Raw genomic sequence first — 17,394 nt, 5'->3', positions numbered from 1 at the left:
CAGCTGCTCATTCAACTGTGTTGAATGTATTGATAAAGGTTCTACATGGTAACTACTTAGCCCAACAGAGAGACCCCTGACAGAAATCCTCTCTCATTACAGCCTGCTAGCCCAAGATTGGGCTCCAGCAGGCCCCTCCTCAAAGGTACCTCCCTGCACCCCAAGGCCATGCCAGAAGGCCACCCTCTGGACTCTCACGGGTCTTACACAGCCCTTGCCCTGGACCTGATCACACTGCATCTTAACTGTCTGGGTGTATGTCTGTCCCTGGCATGAGACCTTCTTTTGAGGACAGGGACCTGGGTCTGTGCTTGTTCACTGCTGTGTCATAGGGCCTGGCACAGAGAAGGCACACCAGCAATATCTGCTAAATGATACAAGGGAGTTGGCTACCAATGATCTGTTATTCTATTGGACTCAGGAAAGAAAACCTTTGTGAGCCACCAGAACAATCCATGTGACACCCAAGCCCACTGAGGTGGGTCCAGGGGCTGATGGAATCGGTGGGAGGATGCTTGAGACAACCAGCATTTCTATCTACATCTTACTAAAATCAGAGCTCCCTGTTGTAGTCCCTTATCCAGGTTCCGTGGAAGGTGCTGGTTTTAAGTCTACAGTGTATGAATGTAAGCCATGGTGCTCCTGGGCAGCCCTGACCCTGTGAGATGCTCTATGAAAGGGCCAGGTGGATGCGGAGAGTCTGGGAAAAGTGTGCAGGAGTCTATGAAAGGCTCTGAGAAGTCCCTCAGGAAAGGAAGTACTGGATGCTGGCTGGCCTTGGCCTTTCCTCACACGCTTGACCTCAGGACTGCACTTTCTTCCTTAAATCACTGGTGCCCCATAGGAGATGCAGTGGGACCAATGGCAATGGGACTGCTACTAGTCCAGGCAACCACCAAATACTTCATCCCAAGACCCCCAGCCCACACCAGGAATCCCAACTGCGAGTGGCCTGGTGCCACCCCGTCAACCTCTGTACTGAACAGTACATACTTGGCAAATCCAATGAAGTCCTCATGGTTTGTATTGATGTAGGACTGCTCAATGTCGATGAGAAGAAGAATCTGGGGGAAAGCAGAGGGCATTGTGAGTACAGATGGTCCCCAATTTACAATGGTTTTATTTATGACTTTTCCACTTTACAAGAGTATGAAGTGACAAGCATTCAGTAGAAACAGTACTTCGAATTTAGATCTTTTCCTGGGCTAGTGATATGCAATATGATCCTTTCTCGTGATTCTGGGAAGCAAGTCCTAGTTATCAGTCAGCCACATGATCATGAGAGTAAACAACTGATGCTCTGCAATGTATTCATTATATTAGATGATTTTGTGCAACTGTAGGCTCTTATAAGAGTTATGAACACATTTATGGTAGGCTAGGCTAAGCTATAATGTTCAGTAAGTTAGGTGTATTAAATGCATTTTCAGCTTACTCTATTTTCAAGTTATGATAAGGTTATCAGGATGTAACAATGAGGTTATGTCCTGATAAACTCATCGTAAGTTGAGAAGCATCTGTATAGAGCCCAGCATGGCAAGGAGGGGCAGCAGATGGAGCACTTTCTCATGGGGAGTGGAGTTGGGGGAATGGTGCAGAACCACGCTGGTTCCCAGGTAGGAGAACAGGGCCCACATATACACCTACCAACATACACCCTGGGGTACACCTGCAGGGGAGAGGGGACACAGGTGCTTCCAGACATCAAGGATTCACAACCAAGTAAGACAGGCAGAGTGAGGCAGCCCAGCAAGGTGGGCACAGACACAGCATCTGGGGTGGACCACCTGGGCTGTGGGCTTGGCTCAGCCACTCTCTGGCTGTGTGACCCTGGGCCCCATGTTACCAAGAGGTCCACTTCGAAGGTTAAATAATTCACAATATAAAAAGTTTTTAGCTAGCACCTGACATTTTGTAAGTGCTACATTTAAACAGCAAAGATAGTGTGGTCAGATGAAAACATTAAAATGAAACACGCACGCACGCATGCAGAGAAGGCAGTTGGGATGTCATCTCAGATAAATGATATGTATGCCCTTAAACAGTACCCTGCCCCTTCTGATCATCTCACCATGCCTCCATGCCCGCAAACATAAAACAGTCTGGGCACTGGGTCAGACCCTACGGGGTTGCTGGAAGATTCTGGGGAGCTCCGTCCATGGGATCCACTGTCGTCAGTTTTATAAAGTCAGTGGATCAAGCCTAGCAATGTTGACAGGGAGGCAACCAGGGACTGTGTATGGAAGGGTCAGCAACATTCTTGACAACATTGACAACAAAATGAATTGGAATCTCTCCACTTTTGATACAACTTCTAAGCTACAGAAACAATGAGAAAATAAGGCACAGGTTGACTGGAGGAAACGCTGAAGGACAAATGAGCCAGTATCTCCTCCATCAATGTCAGGGGGGGAACCATTCTAAACAGGTGATATCACAACCAAGTACAACACACTGGCTTATTTCAGTTCTGGTTTAAACAAACAGCTGCCAAGAGACCATAGCAGACAACTGGGGGAAAGTGACTCAGACCAGGCGCTAGGTCATATAAAGGCAGGATAAAGGCCCTGACTGTACTCAGCAGGGGACAGGTGAGGCTTCCACTGTGATTGCTTGGAGGAGTCCCACTCTCTACCTTTGTGTGAGCTTGGATGGTCTTCACAGGAAACTTAAAACACAAACAAGCACCCTAATGTCCTCTGGCAGGCAAACAGATAAACAAGCTGTGGTCCATACGGTCAATGATCAAAAGTAACAAACTTTGGAAATACCACAAACAACAGGGATGAATGAGAAATACATCATGCCGAGAGAAGGATGTCAGAATCAAAAGGCTATGTAGCCCTGGCTGGGTGCTCAGCTGGTTAGTGTCATCCTGATATGCCAAAGTTGCAGGTTTAATCCCACCAATGATTGCATAAATAAGTGGAATAGCAAATCAATATTTCTCTCTCTCTCTCTCTAAAATAAGTCAATTAAAAGAAAAGGCTATGTAGTATAGGAAAACGTTCTGGAAAAACAGGACAAAACCATAGGACAAGAAGCAGCCAAGTGGATGCCAGGGTCTTGGGGTCAGGAAGGGGTTGATAACAAAGGGGCAAAGGATAAGAATTTGGGTTCTGGATAGAACCGTTCTATATTGTGATTGAGGTGTGGGTTACTGTATGTATTTGTCTAAACTCTAAGAACCAGGCGTACTCTCCTCAGGAGCACGTCCTTGCCTTTCTTCCCTCTCAGACATGCATCTCCTAAACTCTAACGGACCCCAGGAGACTTGCAATGGGCAGCAGCAGCTCGTCCCAAGTTAACCCCCTAACCCAACACCAAGGCCCCTTTTCTCTCACTTCTCAGGGAGCCAGAGCAGCCTCGTCTGGGCTCTCTCTTGTTTCTTCTATCCTAAGCCTTTCCTTGTTTCACTGTCCCTACCTTTAATAAACGCACTATCAAAATAAAATAATAATAATAAACCAAACTCAAAGAACTGTACACTCAAGATTTACTGCAAGTAAATGATAATTGAAAATTAAAACAAAAAGCCAATACCTGGTCCTTGGTTCTCCCCTCCCGCTCGCGGATATAAGAGGTGACAATTCGCTCTGTCTCCTCTCTCAACCGGGGGTAGGAGCTGAGCTGGGGGGAAAGCAGAGTGGCAGTGTTGGCTGGGTCCTCATGTCTTGGGAAGCGATGCGAACCACAGTGAAAACATGGGGGAAGGTAGGTGACATGGGGTTGGCCCACTGAGTCCCCACCTCACTCCTGTCTCATAGCTGTTCCAGCTGGGAGACAAGGGGACAGTGGGGATACAGTGGGCCAGAGAGAGTGACAGAGTGCCCATGCAAAAGCAAAGATGCTTTTTGAGAACATGATTTAGAGGTGAGAAGTGGCAGAGAAAGTGGGTGACAGCCATCCCCTTCCCACCCAGCACTGGGTGAGAGTGAGGACACTGATGGTAATTAAAGCCACTGGTCACTGGGGCGAGTGCTCTCGCTCAGCTTGTGAATGCGCAGCGACTGTTCTAAGATGGTGGGTTGGCATCTGGACCATCTATCTCGGAGGGACCCCCATTCCCCATCATCTCATCTTTGGAATCCACTCTTCTAACACCCCTAGAGCCCAAGCTTTGCAGCAGTAACCAAACCAAACACATGAAGAGTGTACCTTCTGCAGTTTGGGTTAAGTTCACAAATTGAAGAAAATTGAGCAGTCAAAATTCCTTGATGAAAATCTAGTAAATGTCCCATGACGTAAGAACATGAAGGTCCATACCCTGAAATGTTTTACTGCTTTGGTGACAGTATGGAGACCCCCTTTCTCTAAGAGCCCCGGAAATGGCACTGACTCTCATCCCCAATGGCTGCTAAGTAAATGCCTTTGGCAACACCAAAGGCCTCCCAGCCCCTTCAGTAGCCCAAACTGCAAAGGTAAAACACACATGCGATGCAACTTGTCCCATTTTGTCTTCAAATGAAAAGTTGAGACATTGCTAAGTGACAACTGGACCATGGGGCGGGGGTCCCAGCCGAGGCATTTCCCAGGTGCACTGGTTAAGACTAACAACAGAGGGAGAAGATGGAGGACAAATGCATAGATGATAATAATGAAACCTTCTGTTACCTTCTCAGCACACTTTTTAATGACTGTGGCCAGTTCTGAGACCACGAGATCAACACACTTCAAACTCGGCTCTTTGAGTTTTACAATCTGTTTTTTCACAATGGCTTCAAAGGCCATATCAGGGGTGAAGAGCCCCGTCCTGGGTCATGCAGAGGGTGGGACCAGTAGAAAGACACCCAGGGACAGTGCAGGTCACACACCAGGGACAGGAGACAGAGAAAGAAAGAAACGAGAGTCAGCTGGTTAGTGACATGCATGGGGGAGCCTGCGCCCGCATTTGCCCCGGAAGCTGCTTCAGATCAAAGAGGCATCCTGGGTCCGAGGGGTGGACTTGGTCTGGGTTTAATTATAGAAGTGCTAAGGGTCAGTGTCATCATGCAGACGGCTAAGGGTGTGCGGATGCTTTGAGTTTTCATATCTGTGTCAAACCCATCTGGGTTACTTTCCCCTCTCTGTTCCTATTGAAGAAGCTTAAGAAGCAAATGTGAGCTTTTCCAGACTGAGAACAGAAAGCCCAAGCAGAAACCCCTGCCTAGGAAGGCCAACCCAGAGCTCTAGGGCCATTGTGGACGTGCAAGCACAAACTGCCCACCAGGAGGCGCCTCAGCTGCTTGGCCAAAGCATGCTGCCCTGGGAACCAGGTCCGCGGGGGGAACCCAGCACAACTTTCTATGGGGAGGCAGTGGCCCAGACACAGATGCTTGTGACCCAGTGGATCTGAGGACTGGCTACCTGGAGGAAGAGCACTGCTCCTGGGAGTAGCAAGAAAATTAGAGGAGGCAGTTAGGAGTCGAGCTCACTTTGGGACCCAAGCACTCATTGTGCATTGGCATTTGGGTCTTTCTTGGCACCTTGGGGACAGAGAAGTGACTGTCTATAGGGAAGCCCAATGGCGTCACTCAAGGAGTGACAGCCAGGGAGGTTCAGGGAGCTTGGCCTCGAGCAGCTGACGCAGGGTCTCTCTCTTTCCCAGAAGGCAGCAAAGCGACAGCCCAATGACACCCCCAATTCCATCAGACACATGCTAGGCTTGGTATCAGGGTCCCAGGGAGCCCTGTCCACCAGTCTGGCCAGTTCTGGAGGTCTAGCATCCCCTTCCCCCAGTTGTGCCCAGGCTGACAAGACCCCACCCTAGCCTCTGGGAAGATGCCACGTTATTGGAAACTGAGGCAGTCTGGAGGCGGGGGAGGCACCATAGGGCACAGGCTGAAGCAGCACTGGGAGCCTGATACCAAAGCCCTGACCCCATCTCCACGGCCAGGGTCCCCACCGAGGGCTGATACCTTACTGGTACACTGCCTAACTGTATTGATTAGCTCCTGGATAACCAGGTCGACACATTTCAGACAGGGCTCTTTCAGCTTGACGACCTGCTTTTTCACAATGGCCTCGAATGCCAGGTCCGGGGTGAAGAGCCCAGTCCTAAAACCATCCAAACCCAGGGGCAGGGGAGATAAGTCAGAGAAAAACAAAGCATGGTCAGCAATCTCACAGGCACGGGCCAGGTTCCCGAGAAAGAGCCATGGCCATAGCATGTCTGGGGGTCAGACGCCTGTGTCCACTACCTGGAAACCCCCAGGGCAACCTAAGGACCCCATGATGATATAAGACTGGACAACTGGAGCGACTACTTTTGGTGGAATATGAAGGGGACCCATGAGGCTCAATGGAGAACCTGTGAGGGGGATAAACGCTGGGTTCCTACAATCACACTTAGGTCTGGCCCCCACCCCCACTTTCCAGGACAAATATGCAGTGAGCTTTCTTGGATGATCATAGTAACTAGGGCTCATGCCAACTGACTGGGCAGTTTAATGTTTAATCCAAGGGCAGCAGACAGCCCTGTGGCCCATTACGAAGTCACACAGGACTGAGCACATTCACCCTCAAGTGCCCTTGGAGAGAGATAGCTACTGAGAGACACCCAGGAACCCTGTCAAGCCCTCACCATCAGGGCACCCAGAACAACTGGTTGGAGGGTGGCACCGCAAAGGTGAAGGGAACAGTATTGACTCTCCCTATAGAACTTGCCTGACTCCATGAATGTTCTTAATGGCGTAGCTGATCTCTCGTCTTAGGTCCTTCTCATCAAACTCCATCTGAGAATAGAGAAACCAAACACATGCAAGGATATACCTGGGGCACCTTCAGAGAATGTTGTCTCCTGTGTGTATTTGTATTCACACGGCAGGATATTAAGTTGGTCAAATTTTTTAAAATATTAAAACCTAGTATCAGCAAGGATGCTGTGAAAATAACACTCTTGCTCTCTTGGAAACATGAATTCACATAAAACTTTTTTATGAGCTACATGTAGTACAAATCAAGAACCCAAAAATATACCTGGGAGTTTAAAATGCTCTAAAAATTTATCTTGAGGAATTAAAGAATTAGCTATATTCACAGAACTATTCATAACTGCTAAAAAATTTGAAAAACAAACAAACAAACAAACAAACACAAAACCCCCTAAATGTCCAACAAAGGGAGTCTGGTTTAATGCATGATGGGACATACGTAAAATATATTGTTTTGTCATTGACAATGCATGAAATGTTTATGACTAGTTTTGAAATATGGCCACCACATGAAAAATACAGCATTTAAAAATATATTTATATATGTACACACAAGTTTGCATGAATATATGTACTGTGTTTCCATATCCAAGGGGAGCTTTTATTTTTTTAAAATATGGAATTCACAAATCTGTGTGTCATCCTTGCGCAGGGGCCATGCTAATCTTCTCTGTATCGTTCCAATGTTAATATATGTGCCACTGAAGTGAGCATAAGGTGGGACTTTCCATTTGCATAGAAATAACTGAAAGGACACACACCTAAGTGCTAACAGGAGTTGTCTGTGGGTGCTAGGATTATGGGAGTTTTCCTGCTTTTTAGCTTCAAAACTTTCCTGGTTCTTAAAAAAATATGTGGTCACAGTAAAGTAGAAGTTTAAGAAAAAACAAACAAACAAAAAAAGAAACAAAAGAACTCAGCCGTGGCTGGTGTGGCTCACTGGACTGAGTGCTGGCCTGCAAACCAAAAGGTCACCGGTTCAATTCCCAGTCAGGGCACATGCCTGGGCTGCAGGCCAGGTCCGCAGCCGGGGGCATGCAAGAGACAACAGATGGCTGAATCTCTTGCACATCAATGTTTCTTTCTCCTTTTCTCTCCTTTCCCCTCTCTCTAAAAATTAATAAATAAAATCTTAAAAACAAAACACTCGAATCACCACACCAAGAAATGAAAGAACATCTTTACAGGTCTAGGCAAATACACACATCTAGACACACATGTGTAATTTCATATGAAAGGATATTACAAATATTATCTACATGTTATGCTGGGTCCACAACCTGGTTTTCATTTTTTCTCTTCAACATGCTGGGAAATATGAATTTCCCACTATTGTCTACGTAATTGCAAAGAACATGTATTAGCTTTTGTCAGAGGAAAATAATGAATCTTTTTGTACAACTCTGCCAGAAACCTGCCTGTTCAGGGAAGGAAACACATTGGGGATGTCTCCCCTAGGCCACACTCTGCCCATGTCAGGCTCAGGCCTGAAGGCCAGAGTTCAAGACCTCAAGATCTGGAAGGAGGCTGGGCTCAAGGCCAAGCAGAAGAGTACCTGACAGGACAAGAGGGCTCAGCCCTGGCCACACTACCTTCACCAGCTCGAAGGGAAACCGCTCATGGAAGATGCGATTGATTCGTGCGCCCCCAGAGAGCTCCAGTGTGTCCACTTGGTCTCCAGAGCCCTCGATCCTCTTTTCAAAGTCCACCCCAAACTGCTGGACCATCCTACGAGGAAAAAGAAAACCGAAACATCAAGCAGAGGTTTTGACACAGCTCCAGTGTTATGTCCTGAGTCAAACCACAGTTGTTTCCTCTTTTCATTTTTTAGCAGCAAAATCTATATGTAGATCAAAACAAATAAACAAAACTAAGGAGCTGCAGGTAGCAAGCACTCAGTACACACCAGGCTCATTCTATAGGCCTGTTATGACCATTCACTGAACTGAAGGGGCATGCATTATTCCACTCTGCAGATGACAAGACTGAGGTGCAGGGGCCACAGCTTAGCAACTCACCTCTGTCTGGAGGCTTGGCCTAATCTAACAGCACCATGGAGTGAAAAGATAGTCCCTCCACACAATGTGGTTCCCACTGGTTCCCACAACTCGTCAACATATGTGGGTCGGCACTCTAACACTATAGGCAGAGGGCCTGGACAGATGGCTTTGTCCCTGAGCCTCAGTTTCTTCATCTGCAAAGTGGGTTGATAGTATCAGCACCTCCACACAGGGTCATTGTGAGCACTCAGAAGTTTCTAGATTTCATTAGCTCCAAGAAGTCACTGATCCTAAAATGCACCTTTAGTCTATATACCCACAAAAAAGAAAAAACGCTGCCAATTCATGGTAATTCACCTAAAATTTCTGAATTCAGAGAATTCAAAATGTCACATAATTGACAAAAGGTGATAATATTGCCCTGGCTGGTGTGGCTCAGTGGACTGAACGCCAGCCTGCAAACCAAAGAGTCACCAGTTCGATTCCCAGTCAGGGCATATGCCTGGGTTGCAGGCTGGGTCCCCAGTTGGGGGCGTGTGAGAGGCAAACACACATTGAGGTTTCTCTTCCTCTTTGTCCCTCCTTTCCCCTCTCTCTAAAAAATAAATATATAAAATCTTTTTTAAAAAAAATGATACCACCACGAGTGACCTATTAGAAGCCAGCCCTACACTTTCAAAGTGCATCTAAGTGTAACTAATTAGTACTGTGATGTTGTGAGCAAAGCGGAAGTCTAAGATATTTATTCATGTCTTGGTTTTCCTTAGCATTTCTAATTGCTCCCCCCAGTCCCTTGCACTGTCTGCCTTAATTATTTCCTTATTTCTGCCCCCCCCCCCCCCCCAATTCCCGGTCCACTCAAGTACAGGCAGACTTCAGAGATACTGCAGGTTCAGTTCCAGGCCTCTGAAATGAAGCAAATATTGCAGTAAAGCAAATACTGGAATAAAACTAGTGATACAAAACTTTTCTTTTCCCATGCACATAAAAGTTATTTTTACACTATACTGCAGTCTATTAAGAGTTCCAATAGCATTGTTTTTGAAAAACAACACACGTCTTAATTAAAAATACTTCATAGCTAAAAAATGCTAACCATCATCTAAGCCTATTGGAAAAATAGCACTGATAGACTCGTACGACACAGGGGTGTCATAAACCTCCAATTTGTAAAAAATGTAGTACCTGCAAAACACAATAAAACATGGCATGTCTATACTGCTGCATGGAGTTACCCACCCTGGGTCTGCAGCATGGAGCCTGAAGTGCTCCAGCAAAGAGAAGTCCAGCTCTTCTGAGCAAATACAGGAGATGCTAGTGTGCTGCCGCGGTGACCAGGATTGGCCACTGGTGAAAAGTGTTCTCCCTCCACACCTGGGGCAGCGGGGGCATGAGGCAGGGTGTCCCAGGTCCTAAGAAGAGGTCTACCCACCGGAAGCAGATGGTGTGCATATTGGATTTCCTTTCGAGAGACACATAAAATGTCTATGTTCATGCCACACATGGAATGGGGACTATGAATGGTGGGCCAAATCCCAAGGCCAAAATTGTAAAAGGCTTAGTAGCACAATGAGAGCAGCGGAGTGGATGAGGGCCAGGATGGAGACTCTGGCCATCTGCCACCAGCCTCAGAAAGGAAAAGATACAGCACACTGTGTGCCAGTCTCCCAGGGCCACTGGACTCCAAGTCACTTCACAGAGCACCCTTAACAACTGTCATGAGTTGAACTGTGTCCCCCAAATTCATGTTGATGTCCTAACCCCCAGGACCTATGAATGGGACCTTACTGGGAAACAGAGGCATTGCAGATGTAATTAGTTAAGATGAAGTCACACGGTAGTAGGGTGGGCCCCAAACCAATGTGACTAGTGTCCTTAGAAAAAAGGAGAAATTTGGACGCACACAGCGAGAAGCCACGTGAAGACCAAGACAGAGATTGAGAATACCAAAGACTGCCAGCAAACCACCAAAATCCCCCTGAAGGAACCAATCCTGCTGACACTTGATCTCGAAATCTTGGCATCAGAACTACGAGACAGTAAATTTCAAATGTTTAAGCCATCCAGTTCGTGGTATTTTGTCAAAGCAGCCAGAGCAAACAAATACAGCAATGTCTAGGGCAGGTGAGACACCTGCAGATGGCCAGCAGTCACCAGACATGACTGGCTGTGAGTGGACAGCCACATTCGCACATCTAGGGAACGGGCATTCCCGTTTCTAGTACTAGAAGGGGAGAGATCCAAGTGAAAGGCACACAAGCTGAGGAAGGAAAGCAGGTCTGAAAGATGCCCCCATCCTCTGCCAGGGTAGAGAACCTGCCAGAAGCTTTAAAATGATCTGCATTCTAGTCACAGGATAGAGCTGGCAGGTAAATAAGGTGGCATACCACCTGGCATGATGACCAAGCAGTGCAGGGAGGAGGGAGGAGGGACACAGATACAGAACAATTTATCATAATAACGGTGATAAAAGTAAAAGTTAGCTTTTCCATCATTGGCTTCCTGTGAACCACACACTGCATGTGCCTGTGCATGACCTGCAGACCTGTAGGCATGGGCACTGATAACACCTCTGAAAACTATAAGTGATGTCAATTCAAATTTAAGTGCCCCTCAACTTAGGAATCCCACTTTTAGCAGTCTCCCCTGCAGGAATCCTCACATGTGTACTCAACAATGAATTCAAGAAGAATCTGTTGAAGCAAAAAATACCCAAATGTCAGAACACAGTAATAACCTGTGGCATAGGCCAGGTGGCCACAAGAAATAGAAGGGTCTTGATGATGCTTTGTCAACTGTTCTTATTCTCTTACAAGGCAACAACCTGAAGATGGGAACCAAGGTACAGAGGAGGGAACGTTTTCACAGTCAGTCCCTTTGCATCATTTTTATAATCAAGGCTGAGAAGGAAGTCGTGCAACAAGCCATTCAAAGGGACAACCAGTAACAGGAAAGGAAAGAGCAGGGGCCTCTGTTTGTCTGTGTGGCCTGCAGCCTGCTGGGACCTATGGATAAAACACTAAAGAGGAAAGGCCCAGCCCTCCAAGGGGGCTCTGCAAATGACAGCAGTGTACCTCCACAGTGATGTCAAAACTATCTGCAGGGCCCTGGTGAAAAATGACACGTGACGTGCTAAACCCTGGCTTCAGTCCTGCCAAAGGCTTCTAGAGCAGCACCAGGCATTTTTACAAGTTCTACCAATGGCCACGTGAGATAACAGCTGCTGCCATCTTCATTTAGGGGCAAGAAAAGCAAGGTTCAGAGATACATGGTCTCCAGCTGGTGGAAGCCCAGCAGGCCCAGGCTTACCCTCACACTGCAGCACTTGCAAGACCAAAACCTCTTCAAGTCTGCCAAGGATCTGCGTTTGCTTTGTAGAAAGCTTTGCAGAATGCACTTGAGCTTGTCTGTGCATAAAAGAAAACACTCTCACCCTGACCCCACCACCATGCACTGTCACATGGCAGAGAGGGTGGGGGGATGTCAGACCTAAGATGGTCATGGGGGTAGTGTCCCTCTGGTGTGCCTGTAGGAGGAATCTCGTGCATACTATCTGAGCTGCCAGGGAGTTTCTGGAACTCACTCTAGCCAAGTCCTTGCAGAGCTCAGGGTCCCTGGCAGAGCAGAAACCAAGACTGCAGGGGCAGGAGGAGCCCCAAGTGAGAACTTGGAATGGTGGGGCACACCTGCTCTCTTGCCTCTCAGCTACGAAGCTACAGCAAGTCTCCCAGAGTTCTGAGCTGAACTCAAAGAGACCAGGCAGAAGCAGCTAACATAGGGTCCAGCTCTCACCCTCCTCCATTATCTGTCCTCACTACAGCAGCCAGAGGGTGCCTGTGAGCACTCAAGACAGGCCATTCACATTCTCTGCTCAGAACCAAGCATGGCTCCCACTTCACTCAGATCAAGAGCCAAAGTCCTCTGCATGGTCCACAAGGCCCTGCACACTTTGCCCTCACCTCTTCCCATTCTCCCTCACTCACTCTGCTACAGCCACATAGATCTCCAACATGCTGGACACAGTCCTGTCTCAGGGCCTTTGCACTGGCCAGGCCCCATCAGAGCTCTACATGGCTTCCTCCCTCACCTCTTCAAGTCTTTGCCTGATATTCATTGTCTCACCCTGGTGCTCTCTAGTCCCTTCCCCACTTTAATACCTTCACCATTCGCATACTACATATTTACTTATTTGCTTACTTTGTCTCATCATCCCTCAGGAATAGACAACTGCCCCATTCACTGTGGTGACTCCAGGTCTCAGGACAGGGCCTGGCACACAGAGGACCTTTGGAAAATGTTTGCTGAGTGAACAGATGGATGAATGAGGATTGGTGCCTGCCCTAGACTGGAAACCCTGTGGTTGGGTGAAGGCCCCAGTGAGCTGGGCTGAGGGGCTGGTGCGGGGCACACATACTGCAGCAGGGCTTTGGTTTTACGTGTGGGGTCATCGGGCCGGAAATTCTTGTATTCCTCCACCTCCTTCTCCAGGGACAGCAGCTGGCTCTGCAGCTTGCTGCGCAAGGTCGGCAGTGACTCCCGGATGTGGTTGGTCAGTTGCTGCAGGAGAAAGGCCAGAGGTCAGAGGTCAGTGCAGGCATGAGAAAGGGCCATGCATGATGGTGCTGGGCCCAGCACAACCCCTGCCCCCAGCCTCAAGGAAAAGCAACAGAACATCAACTGTAGTCATGCTTGTGCCCGGAGCAGGAAGAGGCTGAGAACAGCCCACGGGGCCTTTGTAGGACAGATCATCCGAGTGTCTGTACCAGAGAGGACACATAACTATGTACAAGGACATGTGTGCTGACCTAGAACAGCCTCCCATAAGTGCTGCTCAGTGAAAGACCCAGGAGGCCACCACAGGACCATGCGGATGGGTGACAGACAGTACATGTGGATGGCGGGACACTGAGCAGATAGACATCAGGATGGGTCCTACAAACTAAATGGGAAACAGCTCCCCTCAAAAGGTTATGAAGCATATGCATTAAGTGTCCTTTCTGTGACAGACAAGGGGAAAGTAAGAACATGTGTTCATCTGTAGGAACAGAGAAAAGGAAAATTCACAAGAAATGAAAGTGAAAGAAACGGGCAGAACAGAGCAGGTGGGCAGGAAGGAGAGCTTTTACCACAGCCTCCTTTTCCTCTACAGTTCTGCTTTCGTGTCATGTGGATTTGGTCACTATGCCTAACTTTTAAAGAGGCAGTAATGCAGAAAAGCTTAGGGAATGAGTCTCAAGATGAGTTGTTAGAGAAGAAGCCAGATACAGAGCAGTGGGTAAATACTGATCAGGCGGGGAAATGAAAGAAGAAAAAACAGAAGGGAAGGAAAAGAAAGGCAGGAAGGAGAGAGAGAGGACGGTGATATGGCCCTATAGGCCTGAGTGTCTCTAGAAGGAAGCCCAGGAAATGGTGACACTGGCTGTCTCCTCATGGGATGGGAGGAAATGGGAGTCACTATATTTGAGTTGTATGACATTTTTTGTTTATTATTGTAAGTGGGGGGTAAAAGAGAGAAAGAAAGGAAGAGGTGATGGAGGGGAGGGGAGAAGGGGAAGGGAGACAGGGACGAAGAGAGATTGGCTGGGAGGAAGGAAGGGCAAAACAAAGCCATAAAACCATCTAATATCCTGAAAGTCTAATGCGGCCTTTTGTTGCCATCTGCCCTACAATAGAAAAGAAGTTACAAAACATCCATCAAGCTAGACACAGGTGAGAAGGAGCATAATACTCTGTGGTATGAATCTCAGCTACTGCCAAGTCCTCTGTGACCACGGGCCCTGCCAGTCTCTGAGGATGGGCCATGTACTCTACAGACCACTCTGGTCCCCAACGGCACCTTAGGGCATTGTAACAGCTCCACGTAACTCAAGGGGAAAGAGAGTGGGGGACCACCGCTCCAGGAAGCATCTGATGTGAAGCCAGGCCCTCAGGAGGCCCCAGCAGTCTGCAGGGCAGTTTTACTTCCCTTCCTACTCCTCCACACCTCTGCCCAGGCAGACCCACTTCCTTTCCTGCAGGGCCCCTTCCTTTGGACAATTCCCTTCCTCTTTGCTCCCTTGAGCTGTTGTCTGCCTTTCTGCTCTGTGCCCTCTCCCTTTCTGGCCCCCATCACTACTGAACACCTGACAGAGCATTCATCTGGTGACTTGTTCCAAGTCTGTCCACTCCATTAAAATCTGCCTTCCCAGAAGATAAGATCCCTGTTCTCGGGTTGCCACTGTGTCCCCATGGTGGACATGAAGGAATGACTCTCAGATTGTCGCTCTGAGGCCCTCCCACCATCCAGGAAAGTGCCAGAAAGTATCAAGGGGGGATTGCCTTGTGACCCCAGATGGGCAAATCAGGACAGCTCCTAAGGGAAGGCACTGCCTTTTACAGTGGGGTTTCACAGTCCCCTGAGTAAATTGGCACGTGCACAAAATTCTGTTACTAACACCTGCCTTTCACTGACTAGGAAGATAAGAAGTTGTCCCAGTGGCCTCCACAGTGAGACTGGTTAAACAGAGTAGGGGCCCTGTGCTTAGGGAATACTACACAGCCACGAAAGATAGTGAGTACTCTTTTCCACATGGGCAGAGCTGAGGAGAAACTGCTGAGAAAAAACAAACAAACAAGGGTGGCATCTATGACTATGTCATCATTTACGGTAAGAAAGAACGTGATTCTTGGAAGTCTTTTCGGCTTTTACGGACAGAAAGTCAAGCAGTATTAACCAGTGGGTGGGAGGGAGGGGCAGACAGGGTGCTTCATTGTGCACTTTTTAATACTGGTTTTGTTTATGAACCTGTGAATATATTGCCTATACAAAAAAGGAGTGATAGAAAAAGTGAAATATTGGAGTTGCTGGCATTTGGTACATGCTGCATTTTATAGTGTATGCACTGAGCACTTAGTAGGTAAGATGCCAGCCTTATTGGGCAGGCATGGTGCTGATTCCCAGCTGAGGGAGGCTCAGAGAGGCTGGGCCCCTGGTCCAGGGCCTCCTGGTCAGAAGCTTCCCTGGGCTTCTTTTGGACCCAAGAGGTACAGGGTCTGAGGTCTTTGCACTTAGCTATAGGTGCTGCTGGCTGCCCTACTTTGGTTCAGGCCAGGCATTCATAAGCCAGGTCACCAATCTAAGGAACTATATGCCAACTTCTGGGTATTTTGACTAAATAATTTTAATAATAGAAATAATAATAATAATAATAATAGTGATATTACTGGTACCAACTTACTGAATATACACTCTTCACCAAGCCATGAATCACAGATGGATTAAACACACTCTGCTAAAACAAGAGCTACTCTGGACTAAGGCCAGCATCACTGTGGATGGTAGATTTGTGCAGTGCACAGCATGTGTAATTGCACAAAACCACTGCCATACCTGATTCAGAGTCTTCTGCAGGTGTGGGGTGCCCATGCGATCAGCCATATGCCGGTAGGCTGGGTGGGAGAGAAAGAACTTCCTCTCGGCCGCCAATGCTGCACGAATGTCTTTCTTGCCCTCGATGTCCTTCTGGCTGCGGTTCACCACACCAATGTAGCCTGCAGGGAGAGAGGGTCAGGGCAGGGCCACTGGCAGGACAGCCCAGATGCCCAGGTGCGCACCGTAGCCCAAGCACAAAGCTAAACCGGGTGCAGGCGAATTCGTGGACTCTGTCCCATGAGTCACTGACAGACTGGGTTACAAGCAGTATGCTCTACTTAGAAACAACACGGAGAACACAAGCACAGAGAGCAGTCCTGAAAAGCCAACACAAGTGTCTGGAAGGAGAGAGGACATCCAGCCTGTGTGAGGGAGGAGGAGAGAGACAGGCTTTAAAGAAGGTGATATCCACAAACTGAGCTTTAAAAACAGGTAAGAAAAACAAAGATCAAAAAGAAGGGCAATTGGGGGACAGCTAATCTTGCCAGATATTAAAACCTATTCTAAAGCTGTTATATTGGAACAGGGTGGGTATTTTGGAACATGTATGTCCAGAGAGATGAATGGAATGAATGGAAAGTCCAAAACCATACCCAGTAGTAGGGGAAACTAACAGCTAACACTTCAAACACAGTGGGAGGAAAGTGGATTATTCAATGGTTGCTGTTGGCAAAGTTGGGTACCTACCAGAATTAATTCTAGAGGGATCATTGATTTACACATAAAACATGAAACTACAAAAGTACTTAAAGAAAACATGGGCTAGTTTTAAAAATGAATGTATTTATATTAAAATGTTCTGAATGAAACCTAAGAAACAGTTAACTGACAGTACATGAGAAATGGGACTTGGGGGAGAGGGTTGAGAGGCAGCCTCCTCAATTAAGAGCCCTCAGTACCATTTTGGAATATTTTTCCAAGCATAAGAGTTTATTTTTTAGAATAAAAATGCTAGTGTAAAGAAAAGCTTTGCAATATTTGGAAATTAAGACTAGACAGAGAAAAACATAAAGAAATGGGGATAAAAAAAGAGAAGCTAGAACAGCTGGGAGCCCCTGAGCGTGGACATGAGGCACCAAGCAATATGCGTGTACAAATGGGAGTTGTGTGAAATAAAGAACTTAGCCTAGCAGCTGACAAACGCTAGGCACTCAATAATCAGACGCAGTTATTCATTGCTATTAATATAATTAAAGTTGGAAAAGTAGACTAGAGATGGATGGCAAGACCTGAAATGATAAACATATATATTTATCCCCATTGTTCAGCAGTGGGCGTCTTCTTCAATGTT

General features: G+C 47.4%; 1 protein-coding gene and 1 non-coding gene across 15 annotated transcripts in view; both read right to left on the bottom strand.

The window, feature by feature from the left end:
* The window catches only part of DNM2 (dynamin 2), a 91,891-nt gene that overhangs the window by 23,599 nt on the left and 50,898 nt on the right, over window positions 1-17,394 (bottom strand). For 10 of the 14 annotated variants that reach the window (XM_090289585.1, XM_090289592.1, XM_090289579.1 and 7 more), the window contains exons 6-12: window positions 16,062-16,222; window positions 13,107-13,249; window positions 8,285-8,420; window positions 6,646-6,713; window positions 5,898-6,036; window positions 3,544-3,630; window positions 994-1,064 (exon numbers count right to left, since the gene is read on the bottom strand). In XM_090289585.1, coding sequence (XP_090145711.1) covers window positions 994-1,064; window positions 3,544-3,630; window positions 5,898-6,036; window positions 6,646-6,713; window positions 8,285-8,420; window positions 13,107-13,249; window positions 16,062-16,222 — 805 coding nt within the window. Of the gene's footprint in view, window positions 1-993; window positions 1,065-3,543; window positions 3,631-4,614; window positions 4,754-5,897; window positions 6,037-6,645; window positions 6,714-8,284; window positions 8,421-13,106; window positions 13,250-16,061; window positions 16,223-17,394 lie in introns of all 14 variants that reach the window. The other 4 variants (XM_090289580.1, XM_090289584.1, XM_090289587.1 and 1 more) reach the window with 1 other exon arrangement.
* Window positions 7,303-7,406, bottom strand: LOC149999856 (U6 spliceosomal RNA). Its single transcript, XR_016513894.1, has one exon. It is a non-coding gene; the product is annotated as a U6 spliceosomal RNA (small nuclear RNA).

The sequence above is a fragment of the Furipterus horrens genome, unplaced genomic scaffold (genome assembly GCF_987537825.1).
Source record: "Furipterus horrens unplaced genomic scaffold, mFurHor1.1.pri manual_scaffold_10, whole genome shotgun sequence".
NCBI classification, from domain to species: Eukaryota; Metazoa; Chordata; class Mammalia; order Chiroptera; family Furipteridae; genus Furipterus; species Furipterus horrens.
The sequence above is the reverse complement of the archived record's forward strand: the minus strand, read 5'-3'. Positions and strand labels throughout refer to the sequence as shown.